The sequence below is a fragment of the Neoarius graeffei genome, chromosome 8 (genome assembly GCF_027579695.1).
Source record: "Neoarius graeffei isolate fNeoGra1 chromosome 8, fNeoGra1.pri, whole genome shotgun sequence".
Lineage (NCBI taxonomy): Eukaryota > Metazoa > Chordata > Actinopteri > Siluriformes > Ariidae > Neoarius > Neoarius graeffei.
This window is the reverse complement of record NC_083576.1, coordinates 68,598,262-68,615,321: the sequence shown is the minus strand read 5'-3', so window position 1 is coordinate 68,615,321 and position 17,060 is coordinate 68,598,262. Positions and strand designations below refer to the sequence as shown.

General features: G+C 42.5%; 1 protein-coding gene across 2 annotated transcripts in view; it reads left to right on the top strand.

Annotated features, from left to right (window-relative positions):
- Window positions 1-17,060, top strand: part of atp8a1 (ATPase phospholipid transporting 8A1) — a 318,944-nt gene that overhangs the window by 232,180 nt on the left and 69,704 nt on the right. For both annotated transcript variants that reach the window (XM_060928098.1, XM_060928097.1), the window contains exons 25-26: window positions 4,746-4,929; window positions 9,434-9,544. In XM_060928098.1, the coding sequence (XP_060784081.1) occupies window positions 4,746-4,929; window positions 9,434-9,544 (295 nt within the window). The remainder of the gene's footprint in view (window positions 1-4,745; window positions 4,930-9,433; window positions 9,545-17,060) is intronic.

The window sequence follows — 17,060 nt, the reverse complement described above, 5'->3', positions numbered from 1 at the left end:
GGAAGGTGGATGTCACAGTGACGTTGTCCAATGACGACGCCAGCTAGAGCTCAGCACAGCGTATCCGTGTATTCTCAATGTTTACACAGCACCGGACCAGACACGATCTAGATTGAATACGTGGACCCTGGCGGATTCCCGTTTCCCGGCGTTTCCAGGCGATTTAATGTAAACGGACAGTGCATCCACGAAGAAAACGAGACAGATACGGTAAACTTGGCCTAAATGATGATGAGATACTGCTCACCCCACCCCCTCTTCCGCAGGCCAATCAGGTAGCACTATTTTCATGAATATACATTCGCAAAAGCCATAAATGTAGATGCTCCGATGCGGAGGCAGGATAATTTTTAATGACCCTCCCCTTGACATAGAAGAGGAGCCAAATCTAAACAGCTTGTTGAAGCACATGTTTTCTGAAATAGGCTGCACAAAAGACGCTGACTGGGTTGTCTTATTTCAGAGTTGGTCGGTTGGTAGGCGCTCCAGACACCCAGATGTGTGCGCACAAGCACTGAAAAAGTGAATGTTTTTAATACGTTCCTTTTAAAAATCTAAAATATCTGCTTTGTGAGACTGGAAAATGAGAGCTAGCACTATACTGTAGTTGCAGGTAAGAGCTGAAGAATTTCTCCTTCACGCTGTTCGTGCTTTCATGCAACAGCAAGATCCACTCTGGAATCTCACGAGGGTAAAATACGACTCTTCTGAATCTGAAACGGACCCTGTAACGGCACAAATCAACAAATGCTTTTTCTTTGAAAACGCACACTTTGAGCTTTACACTCAAGAAACAATACCTAGTATACATATCTCAGGCTGGGATTGAGGTGGGGGCTGAGTCCAAAAAATGACATCAGCTCCCATTACTCCAGTCTGAAAAAACAAGTAATTGGCAGACAATTAGAGGGAAATGTCACTCACTGTTTAAAGAACAGATCTCCCCCAGTCCAGGTCACAACCTTCACAGTAAAACTTCAGAACTACACAAACTATTAAAGCAGCAGTTTGGCAATCAGTAATATTTTTGCAGCAATAGCTTAACTCAAGAAGTAGAAAGATATAGATTGTAGATTGGGGGGGGGTATGAGAGAGAGGGAGAGAGCGAGCGCCAAGTCAGTAACTGAGCGGGAAGCTCTCGGGTAACTGATCTGAGGTTCTGCTCAAAATCAGTGTCCTTCTCCAGCAACAACAACACAGACCACAGGTGCCACTGCCATTATGTGGTCTATGATGTAATTACTCTGATCTGCTTTTACTCACCCTCCATACACACACACACGGCCCCAGGACATCAGTTGGCCTGACTCATAAAGACGCCCTTTAATCCTCAATATTATATTATATATGAGGTCATTCTTGGTCCTGTACAAGCAGGGTTTAGGTAGAGTGACTTGTGGACGTTTTGGGTTGATGACCTGCTTTATCCCTTGATGAGAATTTGCTGATTGTGTAACAGGTGAGTTCTATAAAAGTCCATGATGTGATGCATCAGGAATAAAAGATGATTCCCTTCGGTTATAGAAATGATCCGTGATGGAGTGGTGTGGCCAGCCTGAAATGCTTTTATTCCTCTTACACCGCAGCAATTTCCTAATGTTTGCCAGTTATTATTTTGTTTCGTAAAGATCAGCACGATATATTTTATCAGACTATAATTACATATTTAATTCAGACTCTGATAGACTGCCTTGTGCATGCATACAACGAGTTTGGCCTCACCATCAGCCTCAAGAAGATGGAAGTGATGGGACAAGGCACCGACTCCCTTTCTAACATTCACATAGGGGACTACGAGCTCAACTCCGTCGACCGCTTCCAGTACCCGGAGTCCACAATAACCTCACCTCTCCCTTGAGCCGGAGATCAAAGCAAGAATCACAAAGGCCACAGGGATCCTTTCCAAGCTTCACAAAAGGGTGTGGTCAAATAAGAACCTGACAGAGAACACCAAGATGCAGGTGTACAGAGCTTGCGTTCTCAGCTCCCTACTCTACTCCAGTGAAACATGGACCACATGCTCCGCCCAGGAGAAGAGACTTAACTCTTCATCTCTGCTGCCTAAGACGCATTTTTGGAATCCAGTGGCAGGACAGGATCCCAAACACCGAAGTGTTAGAGCACACAGGCTCATCGACTGTCTTCGCTCTTCTGAGCCAACGCCACCTCTGCTAGCTTGGCCACGTTTACCGTATGGACGAGGGCCGTATCCCCAAAGATCTGCTGTACGGTGAACGATCAGGGAATTTTAGGTCTCAGGGCCGTCCCCGGCTACGTTTCAAAGATGGCTGCAAACGGGACCTGAAAAACACAGGAATTGATGTCCAGTCCTGGGAAAGCCTGGCTGAATCGCATGGACCCTGGAAGTCTGCCATCCAGAGCGGGGTGAAGCAAGCAGAGAGAAGCCGCATCGACTTGCTGAGGAGGAAAAGAGCAATTCGCAAGTCAAGTCCCACAGAGCAATCAGCCACAACCTACATCTGCCCATCATGCAGGAGAGACTGCTACTCCCGCATTGGTCTACTTATTGAGATGAATTACCACAGTGGGTAATTCCTCTCAGTAAGTCCCTAGAACTGTTTGTTTGAGCCAAAACCACCTAATGTTGTTCAAACCAGAGTATTGTAGGCTTTTCCCCGGTATTTTTATTATTCAGGGTTGTCTGCAATAAACTTTCTACTACCACTAAGTGACATGAATTCTGATTGGGGGCCAATCTTGAGCACCTACCGACAATTATCCAACTGGAACTGGTGGTTCTGAACCTGTGGCCAGTGGAAAAGGAGAATTCCAGTTGCCTGATGCAAAACGTTTTCGCCGTAGAAAAATAGTTGAAGGAGAAAATAAACCAAAAGTGTAGTTTAATCCCTTCTTTACCAGGCTGTTTGTGTAGTGACTGCTCACAATGAATTATCACAGTGCTTCGGACTGGCCAGCAGCACTAGGACAGACCACAGGTGTATATATATATTCCCTCAGGCTCAGAGGTTCGGAGCTTAACTCTTAATGAGTATAAATGGTGGTTGGCATTAGAGAAGTAGCGCTGAGATTTCCCCTGTGAAGAACAGCATGTGTAGTCAGTCCATGTCCTTCACCACCTGTGTGTACTGTATGTCTAATCTCGGCCTTCCTGGTTTTTGACCCTGTAAGAGGCTCGAGATCAACCTCCTCATCTCCATTTCAACAGCACCTCATCCCCGGAAACTAAAGGCACATGTTCTGCTCGTGATCCGGAGTGCTTTTAAAGTCTGGGGATGTCTGAATGTCTACAGCTTCTGTTCAACCTCTCACTGAACCTGAAATCCAAGACGAGCCTCTCGCTGAGCCCAAAACTGTATTAAAACATTTATAAATATTGGTGCTGTCATGCCATAATAATCGATCTACGTTTGTTGTTGGTTTTTTTTTTTTGGTATCATGTAATACCTTATCTGAATACTGGAAAGATATTTGATATGGCTGTTATCTTTATATAATGCCGTGACAAGCCAGTCTCCACTGTGCTGAGCTGAACCTCCCAAGCGTAGCTGCTTTTAGGTCAAATTCATTCATACCACGGATCATCGATTAGATTTGACCCAGTCCCAGAGCCAAATTCTCACAGAGCAGATATTGTTTGACACAGACCCAACTCGGCAAACTAAAAACCTCAACACACACACACACGCACACCCTTATTCATGCCCCAATATTTTTGCCAATGTTATCCAATCATGCACTGCATTTTTATGTAAAGGTGTAACAATGCAGATTACAATGGAAATAATAATGGATAGTAACCTTCAGTAGAAGACTGCCATTACATTGGTTGATGGTTTTCATTTTAAAAAGCTGTATTAGACCCATGTTCCATGCTCTACCTATGGTATAACATGTAATTGCCTTGTACACTCTACGTAATGCACATCATTACCTCCGCCAAGGAGGTTATGTTTTCAGTAGTGTTGGTTGGTTGGTTGGTTTGTCTGTTAGCAACATTACGGAAAAAGTTATGAACGGATTGCTCTGAAATTTTTTCCAGAGATGTGACTGGGCACAAGTAACAATCCATTAAATTTTGGCGGTGATCCGGATCACCTTCTGGATCCCGGATTTTTTTAAAGGATTCTTGGCGGAGGTCTGCGCTCTGAGCGCTTTTCTAGTTTGATATGGAGCTGGAAAAACAGCAGAATATAACAGGGTAAATGTACATCTCCGTCTTGATCTAGTACGATTAAAAGTACTCCCCATTCCTATGTAGAATGCACAAATCTTCAGACTGAAATGGATCTCATTTAAAGCCGAAGTGATGGAGATGCGTGTCCTCTTTCTAGTATCAGTTCCTTCTTATTTAGCTCCTTGCTGTTGTTCCAACACTCAACCTTGACATAGCTAGTGATGTTTTTGGTGTTTTTCTGGCTGTTCTGTTATGTACTGTATGTTTTTGCACTAATGTCCTGCTGTAATGAATGCGTGTGTATGTGATGTGATGCGCGCACACATATGTTGGCCAGAGAAAACGTGTGTGTGTGTGTGTGTGTGTGTGTATCACATCACATACACACTGGCAGTTGATGATTCCAGGCTTATACAATTTGTTGCCTATGCATCTCGACACATTTGAGGTTAAATTTTTCCAAATAAGATCAGATTAGCATACATCATGGTTTCATTATTTTTGCAGCTGAAAAGCAAAGGAATACGTGATATTCCACACGTTTACCACTGAATGTATGAAACGTCATGTGTGTTATGCCTGTATACAGGGTTTCTCCTCTACAGAAGTCTGAGGTGGTGGAGATGGTGAAGAAACAGGTGAAGGTCATCACTCTGGCCATCGGCGATGGTGCCAACGATGTAGGCATGATCCAGACCGCGCACGTTGGCGTTGGCATCTCGGGCAACGAGGGACTACAAGCTGCCAACTCTTCTGACTATTCTATTGCACAGGTGAGACGCTTACCAAGCGCATCACCGGGATCAGACCTTCAACATTCTGGTGAGGGAGGGAGCATAATATGAGGGAGTGGCTCAAAAAGATCTGCTTCCATAGGAAAGCTGGGTGGCGTTATTGAGATGATTCGCTTTTCTTCACGTCACATTTCAGTTTGTAGTTTATTAAGCAGTAGTATTATATGGCACAAGCAACTTCCGGTAAAATTGTGTGGTCTGATTGGTTCCTTGACGGGCAGAAATTTCCTGTAATGCCATGAGCGATTACGGACTTTCTTTCCAAGGCTCCGGCTTTCAATGTTGCAAAAAAAAGGTTAATAGGGAATCAAAAATGGCCAAAAGACAAACAAATCGGAGTTATTCAAGAAATGAGCACCGAAGAGCATTCAGAAACCGAATTTTATTACCTTAAAAAGGCTGTTGTCATGTCATGTAATACTCGAGTGGAGAAACAAATTCAGTTTTGGAACCCCTAGCTGTTTATTCTGCATGTGTGACTCAACTACATTAGAAATATGACATGACTGAAAGCAGTGTCGCACCTCGTTATATCGACCGTCTATTTTAATCTTCAAGAAGGTAAAAAAAAAAAGCCATATAATAAACTTCTTATTCACCTTGCTTGCTCGGTCTTGACAGGAAAATATCAGACCTCGGTCTTTTTTTCTATATCTGCACACTCGTACTGTCATTCTGTGCTCACTGTTACTTATATTTATACTTATTTAAATTTACAATTCATCTTTGCACTATGCACCATATTGCACCAAAAGGGAAAATCCTTTCTGTGATGAACAGCTAAAATCCAGATTCATATATCAGTAATATCACTTGTAAAATATCTGAACACTTGTACCGTCATTCTGTGCACACTGTATACTTTATATTTATTTAACTATTCCATACTTGACTTACCTGGATTACTTTGCACTATGCACCTATTTTTGTTGTTGTTGTTTGCTTGTTTGTTTGTTGTGTGTCTACGCTTTATCTGTTTTGTACTATGAGAGCTAAGTGAACCGGAGTCAAATTCCTCGTGTGTGTGTCCACATACCTGGCAATTAAAGTGTTTTCTGATTTCTGTACGGACCGAGCCCACGGCTCAGTCCATACCGTCAAGACTTCGGTCTGATATTTTTGCGTAAAGACCTCACGCTCGGTTAATAAGTAGTTACTATATATCTAATAAAAGTTTTCTGTTGATTCTGCCATAGAAATGAAACCAAAAAGATATAACAACCTTAAAAATTGATGAACTTGATATTTTGTAAGTTAGGATTTGTATAGGGCGGCACGGTGGTGTAGTGGTTAGCACTGTTGCCTCACAGCAAGAAGGTCCGGGTTCGAGCCCCGTGGCCGGTGAGGGCCTTTCTGTGCGGAGTTCGCATGTTCTCCCCGTGTCCGCGTGGGTTTCCTCCGGGTGCTCCAGTTTCCCCCACAGTCCAAAGACATGCAGGTTAGGTTAACTGGTGACTCTAAATTGAGCGTAGGTGTGAATGTGAGTGTGAATGGTTGTCTGTGTCTGTGTCAGCCCTGTGATGACCTGGCAACTTGTCCAGGGTGTACCCCGCCTTTCACCCGCAGTCAGCTGGGATAGGCTCCAGCTCGCCTGCGACCCTGTAGGACAGGATAAAGCGGCTAGAGATAATGAGATGAGGATTTGTATACTGTATAGAATGACAGCTTTTGGGTCCTAATGGGGGGCCCCCCACCTTTTTTTTCCCTTTTGAAAACAGAAGCACCAGTCAAACAGATGTGTGATACAGTTGATTTTGGAGTAATCATGATCAGGGTCTTCTCATAAACATTTCATATTTTACTTATAAATGATCCTAATTTAACTGTAGAGTACAACTTGCTTGGAGTTTAACCAAAACCCTACCAGAAAGATGAATTTTTTTTTTTTGATCGGCCGTGTACAGACTAAAGCCTGCCTTACACAGTAAGGGTACATCTTATCTCACTGTATGGGATGATCCCAGTAAAATCTTGGCCGACTTCTATAATTTGCGTGATCATAGTTGATGATGATGATGGCTGTCAGATGAAAGAAAATGACTGCAGTCTGCTTTCGTCATCACTCCCCATGATCCTGGGCTCGTGCTGAAAACAGTTCTGCATAAACAGAAACAAGTCCTCTGTATAATAGGAGCAACATTTTGCCTCGAGAACTTGTTTTGAAAGTCAAAGAGCAGTTTGGAGCCGTTCACAGCTGGGTTAAAGGAAAAGGACCACATGGAATGTTTATTCTTGAAGTAATAAGGGTATTTTTCCTGCCCAGTAACATGCTAGCTTTGCAACTCGCTGTATGTGGGATCAGACTGGTAATGTTAACGTGCGCAAGTCGGTATTTTAAATGATCACTTGCCGAAGCATACTGTAAACATCTGTCGCCGTTCTGCGGGTTTTGTGTAATTCTATGCCATCCTCCTATCGGTGGGTTTTAGATGAGCATCACAGGAGCATAGTTTTGCACTCGGAGACCACGGAATTCAACTTGTGGCTGAATTATTTACTATTATTTATTACAATGACTGATTTTTGTCTGCGTTTAGAAACTCTGGGCTGGTTTAAGTATCCAGTTTGATAGGTACTGCATCATAGTAAAGGCATTAAACACTTAACTATCCTGAGGCATCTCCTGCTAGAATATTACACTGTTCTCGACACGACACCAAGCCTTACCGGCCGAGACCAGAGTCCTGATTTGGGTCAGGGGTTAAAATGTGTAGTCCGAAGTGAACAGGTGGGCAGAATCTAGGAGGATGTAAGAGGTCAGGCAGGTCAGCTTACACAGCGCCAGCAATAACGTTATCCAAAACTCCACCGTCTGTGAAACCGATCGCTTTGCTCTTATGTAAACCTAATTAATCACCCTGCGTTATAGCACACGGTGCCAGTTTGATATTGGCTGAGCAGTGCTGCGCTTGTAACAGAAGTGCAGCATCTCGTGTGTCAAGGGTAGCGATCTTTCAAGACTATTATTTATTTCATATTTCATGCACTTACTCCAGTGATTTATGTCATAACATAATACCGCTTGCTCTGCTGAAGGCTCTGTTTACAAAGCATGTGCATCATATTACTCTTTAAGGGTTCTGCCTTTGCTACATGCCATCACAGCCCTCATGGAGGTTTTATGGATATATATCTATATACACGATGAAGCTGGATTACAGAACTTTGCTGAACTGTTCCCTCATAAACCACCAAACTGATTGGTGGCCAAAAGTAAAGTAACAGTCAAACTACCTTTTATATGCTGTGTAGGATTCCTCAGTGTTGGCTCATTCTGGGTGAGTTTTATTGTTTTAACCATATAAATAAATTTTTTTTTTTTTCTCGGGAGACTCGTTTTTTTTTTTAATGCCTGTTGAAAGATTCCAGTTTCAGTAGCGTGTAGGTATCAAGTACCTGGGTCAAACATCGTATTTATTTTTTTTTTTAAAAATGGTGGAATGCTCAGTCTTCCTCCCCATATCTCCAGTCTGGAGAGTTGCGCTGGGAAAAAATGTATATTAAAGTATCATATGACCTTGCGTAAATACAGCAAGCATTTAAGTATGTTGTGTGCGGTATTTCTGAAATTTGACCATTTAGAGAGCGGTCTGAGAGCGGTGATGCTGTTCTACTCTGAAGTAGTCAATACTTAAATATGAGAGCTAGTTCTAAAAAGCAATGGAAATTCCTACTTCAGCCCTCGTCTCGAGCCTTACAGGGACCAGCAGAATTTAAGCTCAAGACGATGCAGTCATACTACACTGCTCTGTGTCTGTCAACATCCCTTTTCCCAGAGTTACAGAAGTTGGCCAGCTCCTGCACCCCAAAGCGTTTTCCTTTTTCCCCCCTCGAGCCCTTAACCAACTTCCCCTCTCCTTGTTTAATGCAACCAATCTACATTGATTTGATTTTTTAAATTGTATTGGATTGAAGACAGACCGATGGAACGCCTTCCATATTTTCATATCCAGTTATCCAATGACTAGCGACTGGTAGATCACTGATCCGGTCACACGCCTCATTAACTGTGCCTGGAGAGGATATTGCACAGGCTCCATTTAGCTATCAGAAGATTCTAAGACAGCATAGGAAGTAAACAGCTTGCCTCAAACTCAAGAATCATCAGCTCTCCCATCACTGTCCAGTTTCACCGCCAAGAGAGTAATAAAACCCTTTTTTTTTTTTCTTTTGCACTGCTTTTCAACACCTTATCCGAAATGCAGCCTGAGTGAATTTCTCAGGGAAGGAAAAGCTCTGGAATGTCTGTGGAAGGTCTCGTGCTGTCCTCCCATGTAGTTCTTGGCTTCTTGCAAACAAACACAGATAAGATTATTTCCTAATTTCAGAATCTATAATTTACGACTCCCCCTGTCTTGGAGTGTTAGCGGTAATAATTATGTACAATAGATCATTGCAGACTGCTGTAAAGTGCACTATTGTATGATTCTATTCTTCAACCACCTCTCTCTCTCTCTCTCTCTCTCTCTCTCTCATGTCTCAGTTCAAGTATTTGAAGAACCTCTTGCTGGTCCATGGCGCCTGGAACTACAACAGAGTTGCTAAGTGCATCCTGTACTGCTTCTACAAAAACATCGTGCTATATATTATTGAGGTAAGAAGTTGACTCCAAACCATAAATTCAGGCCACAAAAACTACAGCGTGTAATGGCAAATTTGCACAATTGGTTGAATGAAAATGAATCGTCATGCTCTTCTTCTACTTTTCCTGCATTGCATATCATGACAGAAACAGTTTAGCATATTGGCCATTTAATATCTCTCTCGTGTCATTTATCGGGGACTAAAAGGTCCTAAAAAGAGCATACCGGTACCGTGCGCCTGTCAGTTTGCACAAGCTGCAGCAGATTGGCTAGAACGCAGCTTTTCTTGGGTGTCGAGACTACAGGTTATCCATCTTTGATAGCGTTTGAGACTGTGCAGAGCCAGTGCTGATAGTGGCTTCAGAGGCCCAACCAAGAGTGACTTGACAAGTGAAAGAGCTGCTATCAGCAGCAGGTTTATCAGCCTGAGTGTTGGGGCAGTTTGATCTGCACACGCTGGCTTTCAGTAGAGTCGAGCCACAAGGAGAAGAACGTGGAAGATGTGAGAACGGAGTTTAAGCTGGTGTTGCTGGATCAAGCTCAGCTGGACCCGTCAGTTCTTTCGAATGCTTTCCTTGATCTTAGGTGTACGGGATCGCACTGTCCGCTGTCAGCTGCACACGTTCTGATGATGCTTCCATGCAGAAAAAACTGGTTCACAGAGAATGCAGAGACACAAAATGTATTTAAAAAGTGAATCAATTGTATTAAGTGATGTGCAGTCTGCAGTCCAGTTTCCAGCTACAGGTACACTTGTACCCCTCTCATAGCAAGAGTGCTGCCTTTTTTTTTTTTTTGTAATAAACCTCAAAACAGATAGTCTGGTTAACACCAGACCATATCACAAGTGAAATATGGTCTGGAATCCGCCTATTGAATTTCTCGTAGGGGAGGTGTGGTTTACGATTGTCAACGGCCGTTTATTGGACGTTGCGAATGTCTATCATTTGGCGTATACGTAGCCCATGGCCAATCATGTCAGTTGTACAACGGTGACGTAGTTAGAGCGACGAAGAGGCGAAGAAGAGAAGGCAAAACAAAAATAGGAAAACAATGGCACCGAACGATTACTGCAGTTTGTGCAAGACAAATATGAGAGAAGCTGGTTTGGTTAGTTTGGTTCGTATAGCTCGCCGCCATGTTAAATGTGATCCGTAATCAGTCCCAAATAAACTACAAGCTTCCGTTTGTCGAGTAGTACGCGTCACCGTCTTTCCACCCCTCCCCACTCTCTGATTGGCTCCCTAACTCAGGCGAGCCTTTAGACCATAGTTTCCATGCTGTCTTTTCAGATTGGAACGATTGTGCAAAGCAGCATGGGATTTCCCAGGCTACAAAACAGACGGTCTCGCTGCCACCCAGATTCAGTCCACCTACATTATCTGTGAGCTTAGCAAGCCATATTAAAGTGCATATTCTGGACCAATTTCATTTTTTTTTTTAATATGAAAGTATGTCCCTTTACACACTCATCCAGAAGGGTAATCTGTCTACTGCACAAGGCCATCCGTCTACAGCAAAAAAAAAATAAAATAACAAAACCCGTCTGGAAAAATCCCAAGGGAGTCTGGAGCCAGAATCGTGATGTCACCTGTGGAAGCGCCAGCAGGCTGCGCGAGCTTTGCATGGTTTCAGTGCACAGCCTGTGTAGACCAAGCGCTCCCATTTCTCTCTCACTGTCCGGTCTTTTGGAAAACGATGAGTACTAATCCCATCAAGATTGGTGTTGCTACACCCTCCTACGATACATCTGTTAACCATTTTAATAATTGCGTGATAACGTTGAAGAAATTTGCAGAAAACCACCAGGTCGTTTTCTCCTAAACAAACCAGCACTGACGTAGGATTCAGAGGGAGGCGTCCCGCACGCGACGTCACGAAAATCAAAAATATTCTGGACCAATTTCTTTTTTTTTTTTAATATGAAAGTATGTCCCTTTACACACTCATCCAGAAGGGTAATTTTGCACAAGGCCATCCGTCTACAGCCGAAAAAAAAATAAAATAACAAAACCCGTCTGGAAAAATCCCAAGGGAGTCTGGAGCCAGATTCGTGACGTCACCTGCGGAAGCGCCAGCAGGCTGCGCGAGCTTGCAGTTTCAGTGCACAGCCTGTGTAGACCAAGCGCTCCCATTTCTCTCTCATTGTCCGGTCTTTTGGGAAACGATGAGTACTAATCCCATCAAGATTGGTGTTGCTACACCCTCCTACGATACATCTGTTAACCATTTTAATAATTGCGTGATAACGTTGAAGAAATTTGCAGAAAACCACCAGGTTGTTTTCTCATAAACAAACCAGCGCTGACGTAGGATTCAGAGAGAGGCGTCCCGCACACGACGTCACGAAAATCAAAAATATTCTGGACCAATTTTTTTTTTTTTTATATGAAAGTATGTCCCTTTACACACTCATCCAGAAGGGTAATTTTGCACAAGGCCATCTGTCTACAGCAGGAAAAAAATAAAATAAAACGTGTCTGGAAAAATCCCAAGGGAGTCTGGAGCCAGAATCGTGACGTCACCTGCGGAAGCGCCAGCAGGCTGCGCGAGCTTTGCACGGTTTCAGTGCACAGCCTGTGTAGACCAAGCGCTCCCATTTCTCTCTTTGTCCGGTCTTTTGGGAAACGATGAGTACTAATCCCATCAAGATTGGTGTTGCTACACCCTCCTACGATACAGCTGTTAACCATTTTAATAATTACGTGATAATGTTGAAGAAATTTGCAGAAAACCACCAGGTCGTTTTCTCATAAACAAACCAGCGCTGACGTAGGATTCAGAGGGAGGCGTCCCGCAGATGACGTCACGAAAATCAATGTTTGCCGGGAAATCCAAATGCCAAGTTTTTTCAGAGGCGGACCAATTCGCCTCAAATGGCTTGATTTCAACTGAATTTTTCTGGTATTGCGCAAGGTAAAAAAAAAAATTGCAGAGAATGCAGAATGTTACAGATATTTGACCAAGGTTTAATATAAAATAGGAGAATTACATTGATCTTGCTCCTGAATTTACCCGTGAGATGCACTTGAATGGCTCAGCAACTCTGACAATCACCTGTTAAATCTTTTTAGCATCGCTGTGATGCGAAGAATTGCCTTCCAAGGCTAGCTGGATGATGCTAAGCAGACGGAGTTATGAGGGGCAGTTGATAAGGTATTTCTGCTCAAATGGTAGAAAAGTCTACACAAGACCAAGGTGGACACTACTACTTCGGATCTAAATGCTTAAGAAAACCGCAGAGTGAGAGTCCTGCTCTGCTCTCCCTCACTGATGGTCAAATATTAAACTGGTCTCCAGGCTGACCAGATTCCAGGACAGACCGGACATCATGTGTAGATCTTCTGTCAATAAAACATCGTCGTCTCCGACAAAGGACCCCCCCCAGCCGTCTTCCTCTTCTGTGCCACTTGACTTGTGAACTTTTCTCCATCGCTCTCATTTTGTTTTATGCATGTCGGTAAAGCTCTGAAAGGTCCTGCAGATTCCTGTCTTCATGATCACAGCTGCCTTGGATCCTGAACGCATGAGCTCATGAAATGAGTTCATTTTAGATAACTGCTGATTACATTTTTGTGGAAAGATTGACTAAGAGTGTTTTTGTCTTTTCATCTTGCCTCTTGTCTGGGTGTCCTTTTGATGTGCGTTAGATCATGGAGCTGTAATGATCATGCTCATTTGGGACTGTCTCGTTCTTCATATGTAGAGACTGCACGCATCTGAACATGTCATGGAGACAGAGTTCTTCTCTTTTTAATCCCTCACTCTGTTAAATTTCTCATCATACAGTAGATGTCAGTTAAGCACTTAAGTTATTCCATGAAATTGAGTCATACATGAGGTGCGTAGCGCTGAGTTGGCTATCAGCCATGTACCGTACAACGAGATTGAGCGGAATAACTGTTTTATTCTGTCCACATTCGCTGGATTTTGAGAAACTGAGCATTTTTATTATTTTTTGCAAATTTGATAAATAAAAACTTTATACAAAATGTCTGACAATCATTTCTGCTTAGAACGTAAACAAACCGGTGAAATGACGGTAGCAATTTGTGAAAAATGCAATAATAATTCTTGAAAAAAAAATGCTCTTACCATCATACTTTTATTTCATATTTTGATTTATTATTATTATTATTTTGGGGGTTTTGTTTTCCAGTATTTTTTATATTTCGTCCTCTGTTGGTTCAGCAACACGCTCCACCATTTTGTTTTTCTCTACTCACGGTATATGAGCTAGTTGCAGAGTAGCCAATCAGAGTGCGTGATTGCTCATATCCAGTGAATGTGGAACGAATAAAATTTATTATACCGCAGCACTGTTGAATTCTTGTATCTGTACCACACCACTCTGTTGCTGATCATCTTCCTTGAAGAATATAACCGGTCATGTTCTATTCCTTACTTGTAGGACACTGCTGAGGTCTTTGATCACAGAGTGGTCATGTTACACACCTTTCTCATCAATCTAACATTTCTTTGTCTGTCTTTCATCTTTTTCTCCCCAACTTGTGCAACTGTAACAACCACATAAATTTTCCCCCTCAAAGAAGCTACATATTTCTGGCCTCTTTTCAACCTTCAAGCTTTCTTTTAAACCGCGGCCCAGCTCTTGGTAGGTCCTGGTGCTGTTCTCAGCACACCTTTTGTTGTGGTTAGAAAATGAATCCCCCGGCCTGCTGCAGGGGGTTTGTCATTATAATAGAGGCTGCCTGCTCCGTTTCTCTGCCTCCCGCTGTACCAAACACCTCGGCTTTGTAAGGGCCTGACATCCAAGACGCTTGCTTCCCAGGGGGGAACCAAAGAGATACATTTGTCGCACTAATAGGTTTACCTTCAACTGCATGTATTTTTTTTTTTTTTTTTTTAAATCTCATTTCCCAGTCTGTAACCTGGAAGAACAAGAATGAGGATGTTGATGGGAATTTTAACCTTGTAGAAGTGTGCACGTGTGTTTCTTTAAGCAAACCATAGCTTTTTGAGCATTAAAAAGGCATTCATACACTTACCTGTAGGAGTCTGTAATGTATGGAATCAATTTTGTGCCAAAATGTTCATACAATACTTTTTGAAATATCAAACAAAAACGACAAATCAAAATACAAAAAGAAGTCAATTTTTTTAGACTGGCAAACAAATTATTCGTGTAATCGTGCAAAATATCGGTCTATTACTCTTCAGAAACCTTTTATTTTTGTTCCGCGTCTTTCTCAGTTTTGTTTGATGTAATTTATTTTGGTTGCAATTCCAGCTCTCTCGTTTGCGCTCCCTGACTTTTTGCTTGCAGTTTTTGGCACAAACTTCACGTGTGGGTGGGCTGTCCAGGAATGCATTCCCATTGGCTAACTTGTGTTTGACTGACAGCTACGCTCAGCCATTCCCCCGGAGGCTGTTGCGGCCATTTCCTACTCGGGTTCTGGCGGACTGTTTGACGAGTGTAATATCATAATCGCCACTGAAGTCCACTCGATCCTTGTTTACCATCAATGGATCGGTCACTCGTCAAACAGTCCGCCAGAATCCGAGTAGAGAATGGCTGAGCGTAGCTGTCAGTCAAACACAAGTTAGCCAATGGGAATGCATTCCTGGACAGCCCACCCACACGTGAAGTTTGTGCCAAAACTGCAAGCAAAAAGTCAGGGAGCGCAAACGAGAAAGCTGGAATCGCAACCAAAATAAATTACGTCAAGCAAAACTGAGAAAGACGCGGAACAAAAATAAAAGGTTTCTGAAGAGTAATAGACTGAGATTTTGCACGATTACACGAATTTGTTTGCCAGTCGAAAAAATATGACTTGTTTTTTTGTATTTTGATTTGTCGTTTTTGTTTGATATTTCAAAAGTATTGTATGAACATTTTGGCACAAAATTGATTCCATAGTAATGGATTGTTAGGACGAGTCACTAAATACAATTTCTTTTAAAAGACTATTCATGTTTTTTTTTTTTTTTGAGATAAATGACATACAAGTATCAAACTACTTAATGTAAAGCTCTGAATTCATGACTGACTGACTGGTTGGCATGTCTCAAAATGGTGTTTCTCATTGGAAATTTGATTTGTGGTTGATGCTAAGGGTCTTCTGTCAGACTGAATCTTTTCTTAGCCATGTATCAACATGCGAGAGAAATGTTAATATACCTGACAGGTTTTTCCATATTTGCCAGTTGCTTAAGTGTTCCAGTGACTTTAAAGGCAATGTGATGCATTTATCTTCTATAATGTGACACATTTTCAAGTAAAGCAGATGATTCTGCATAAAATAATGAATCCCTGGAACTGGTTTGATCATCTATATGGTGGTGCTTGAAAGTTTGTGAGCCCTTTAGAGTTTTCTATATTTCTGTGACTGAAAACATCATCAGATTTTCACCCAAGTCCTAAAAGTAGATAAAGAGAACCCAGTTAAACAAACGAGACAAAAATATTATACTTGGTCATTTATTTATTGAGGAAAATGATCCAATATTACATATCTGTGAGTGGCAAAAGTATGTGAACCTTTGCTTTCAGTATCTGGTGTGACCCCCTTGTGCAGCAATAACTGCAACTAAACGTTTGCGGTAACTGTTGATCAGTCCTGCACACCGGCTTGGAGGAATTTTAGCCCATTCCTCCATACAGAACAGCTTCAACTCTGGGATGTTGGTGGGTTTCTTCACATGAACTGCTCGCTTCAGGTCCTTCCACAACATTTCGACTGGATTAAGGTCAAGATTTGGACTTGGCCATTCCAAAACATTAACTTTTTATTCTTTAACCATTCTTTGGTAGAACGACTTGTGTGCTTAGGGTCGTTGTCTTGCTGCATGATCCACCTTCTCTTGAGATTCAGTTCATGGACAGATGTCCTGACATTTTCCTTTAGAATGCACTGGTATAATTCAGAATTCATTGTTCCATCAATGACGGCAAGCCGTCCTGGCCCAGATGCAGCAAAACAGGCCCAAACCATGATACTACCACCACCATGTTTCACAGATGGGATAAGGTTCTTATGCTGGAATGCAGTGTTTTCCTTTCTCCAAACATAACAGTTCTCATTTAAACCAAAAAGGTCTATTTTGGTCTCATCCGTCCACAAAACATTTTTCCAATAGCCTTCTGGCTTGACCATGTGATCTTTAGCAAACTGCAGACAAGCAGCAATGTTCTTTTTGGAGAGCAGTGGTTTTCTCCTTGCAACCCTGCCATGCACACCATTGTTGTTCAGTGTTCTCCTGATGGTGGACTCATGAACCTTAACATTAGCCAATGTGAGAGAGGCCTTCAGTTGCTTAGAAGTTACCCTGGGGTCCTTTGTGACCTCGCCGACTATTACACGCCTTGTTCTTGGAGTGATCTTTGTTGGTCGACCACTCCTGGGGAGGGTGACAATGGTCTTGAATTTCCTCCATTTGTACACAATCTGTCTGACTGTGGATTGGTGGAGTCCAAACTCTTTCGAGATGGTTTTGTAACCTTTTCCAGCCTGATGAGCATCAGCATCGCTTTTTCTGAGGTCCTCAGAAATCTCCTTTGTTCGT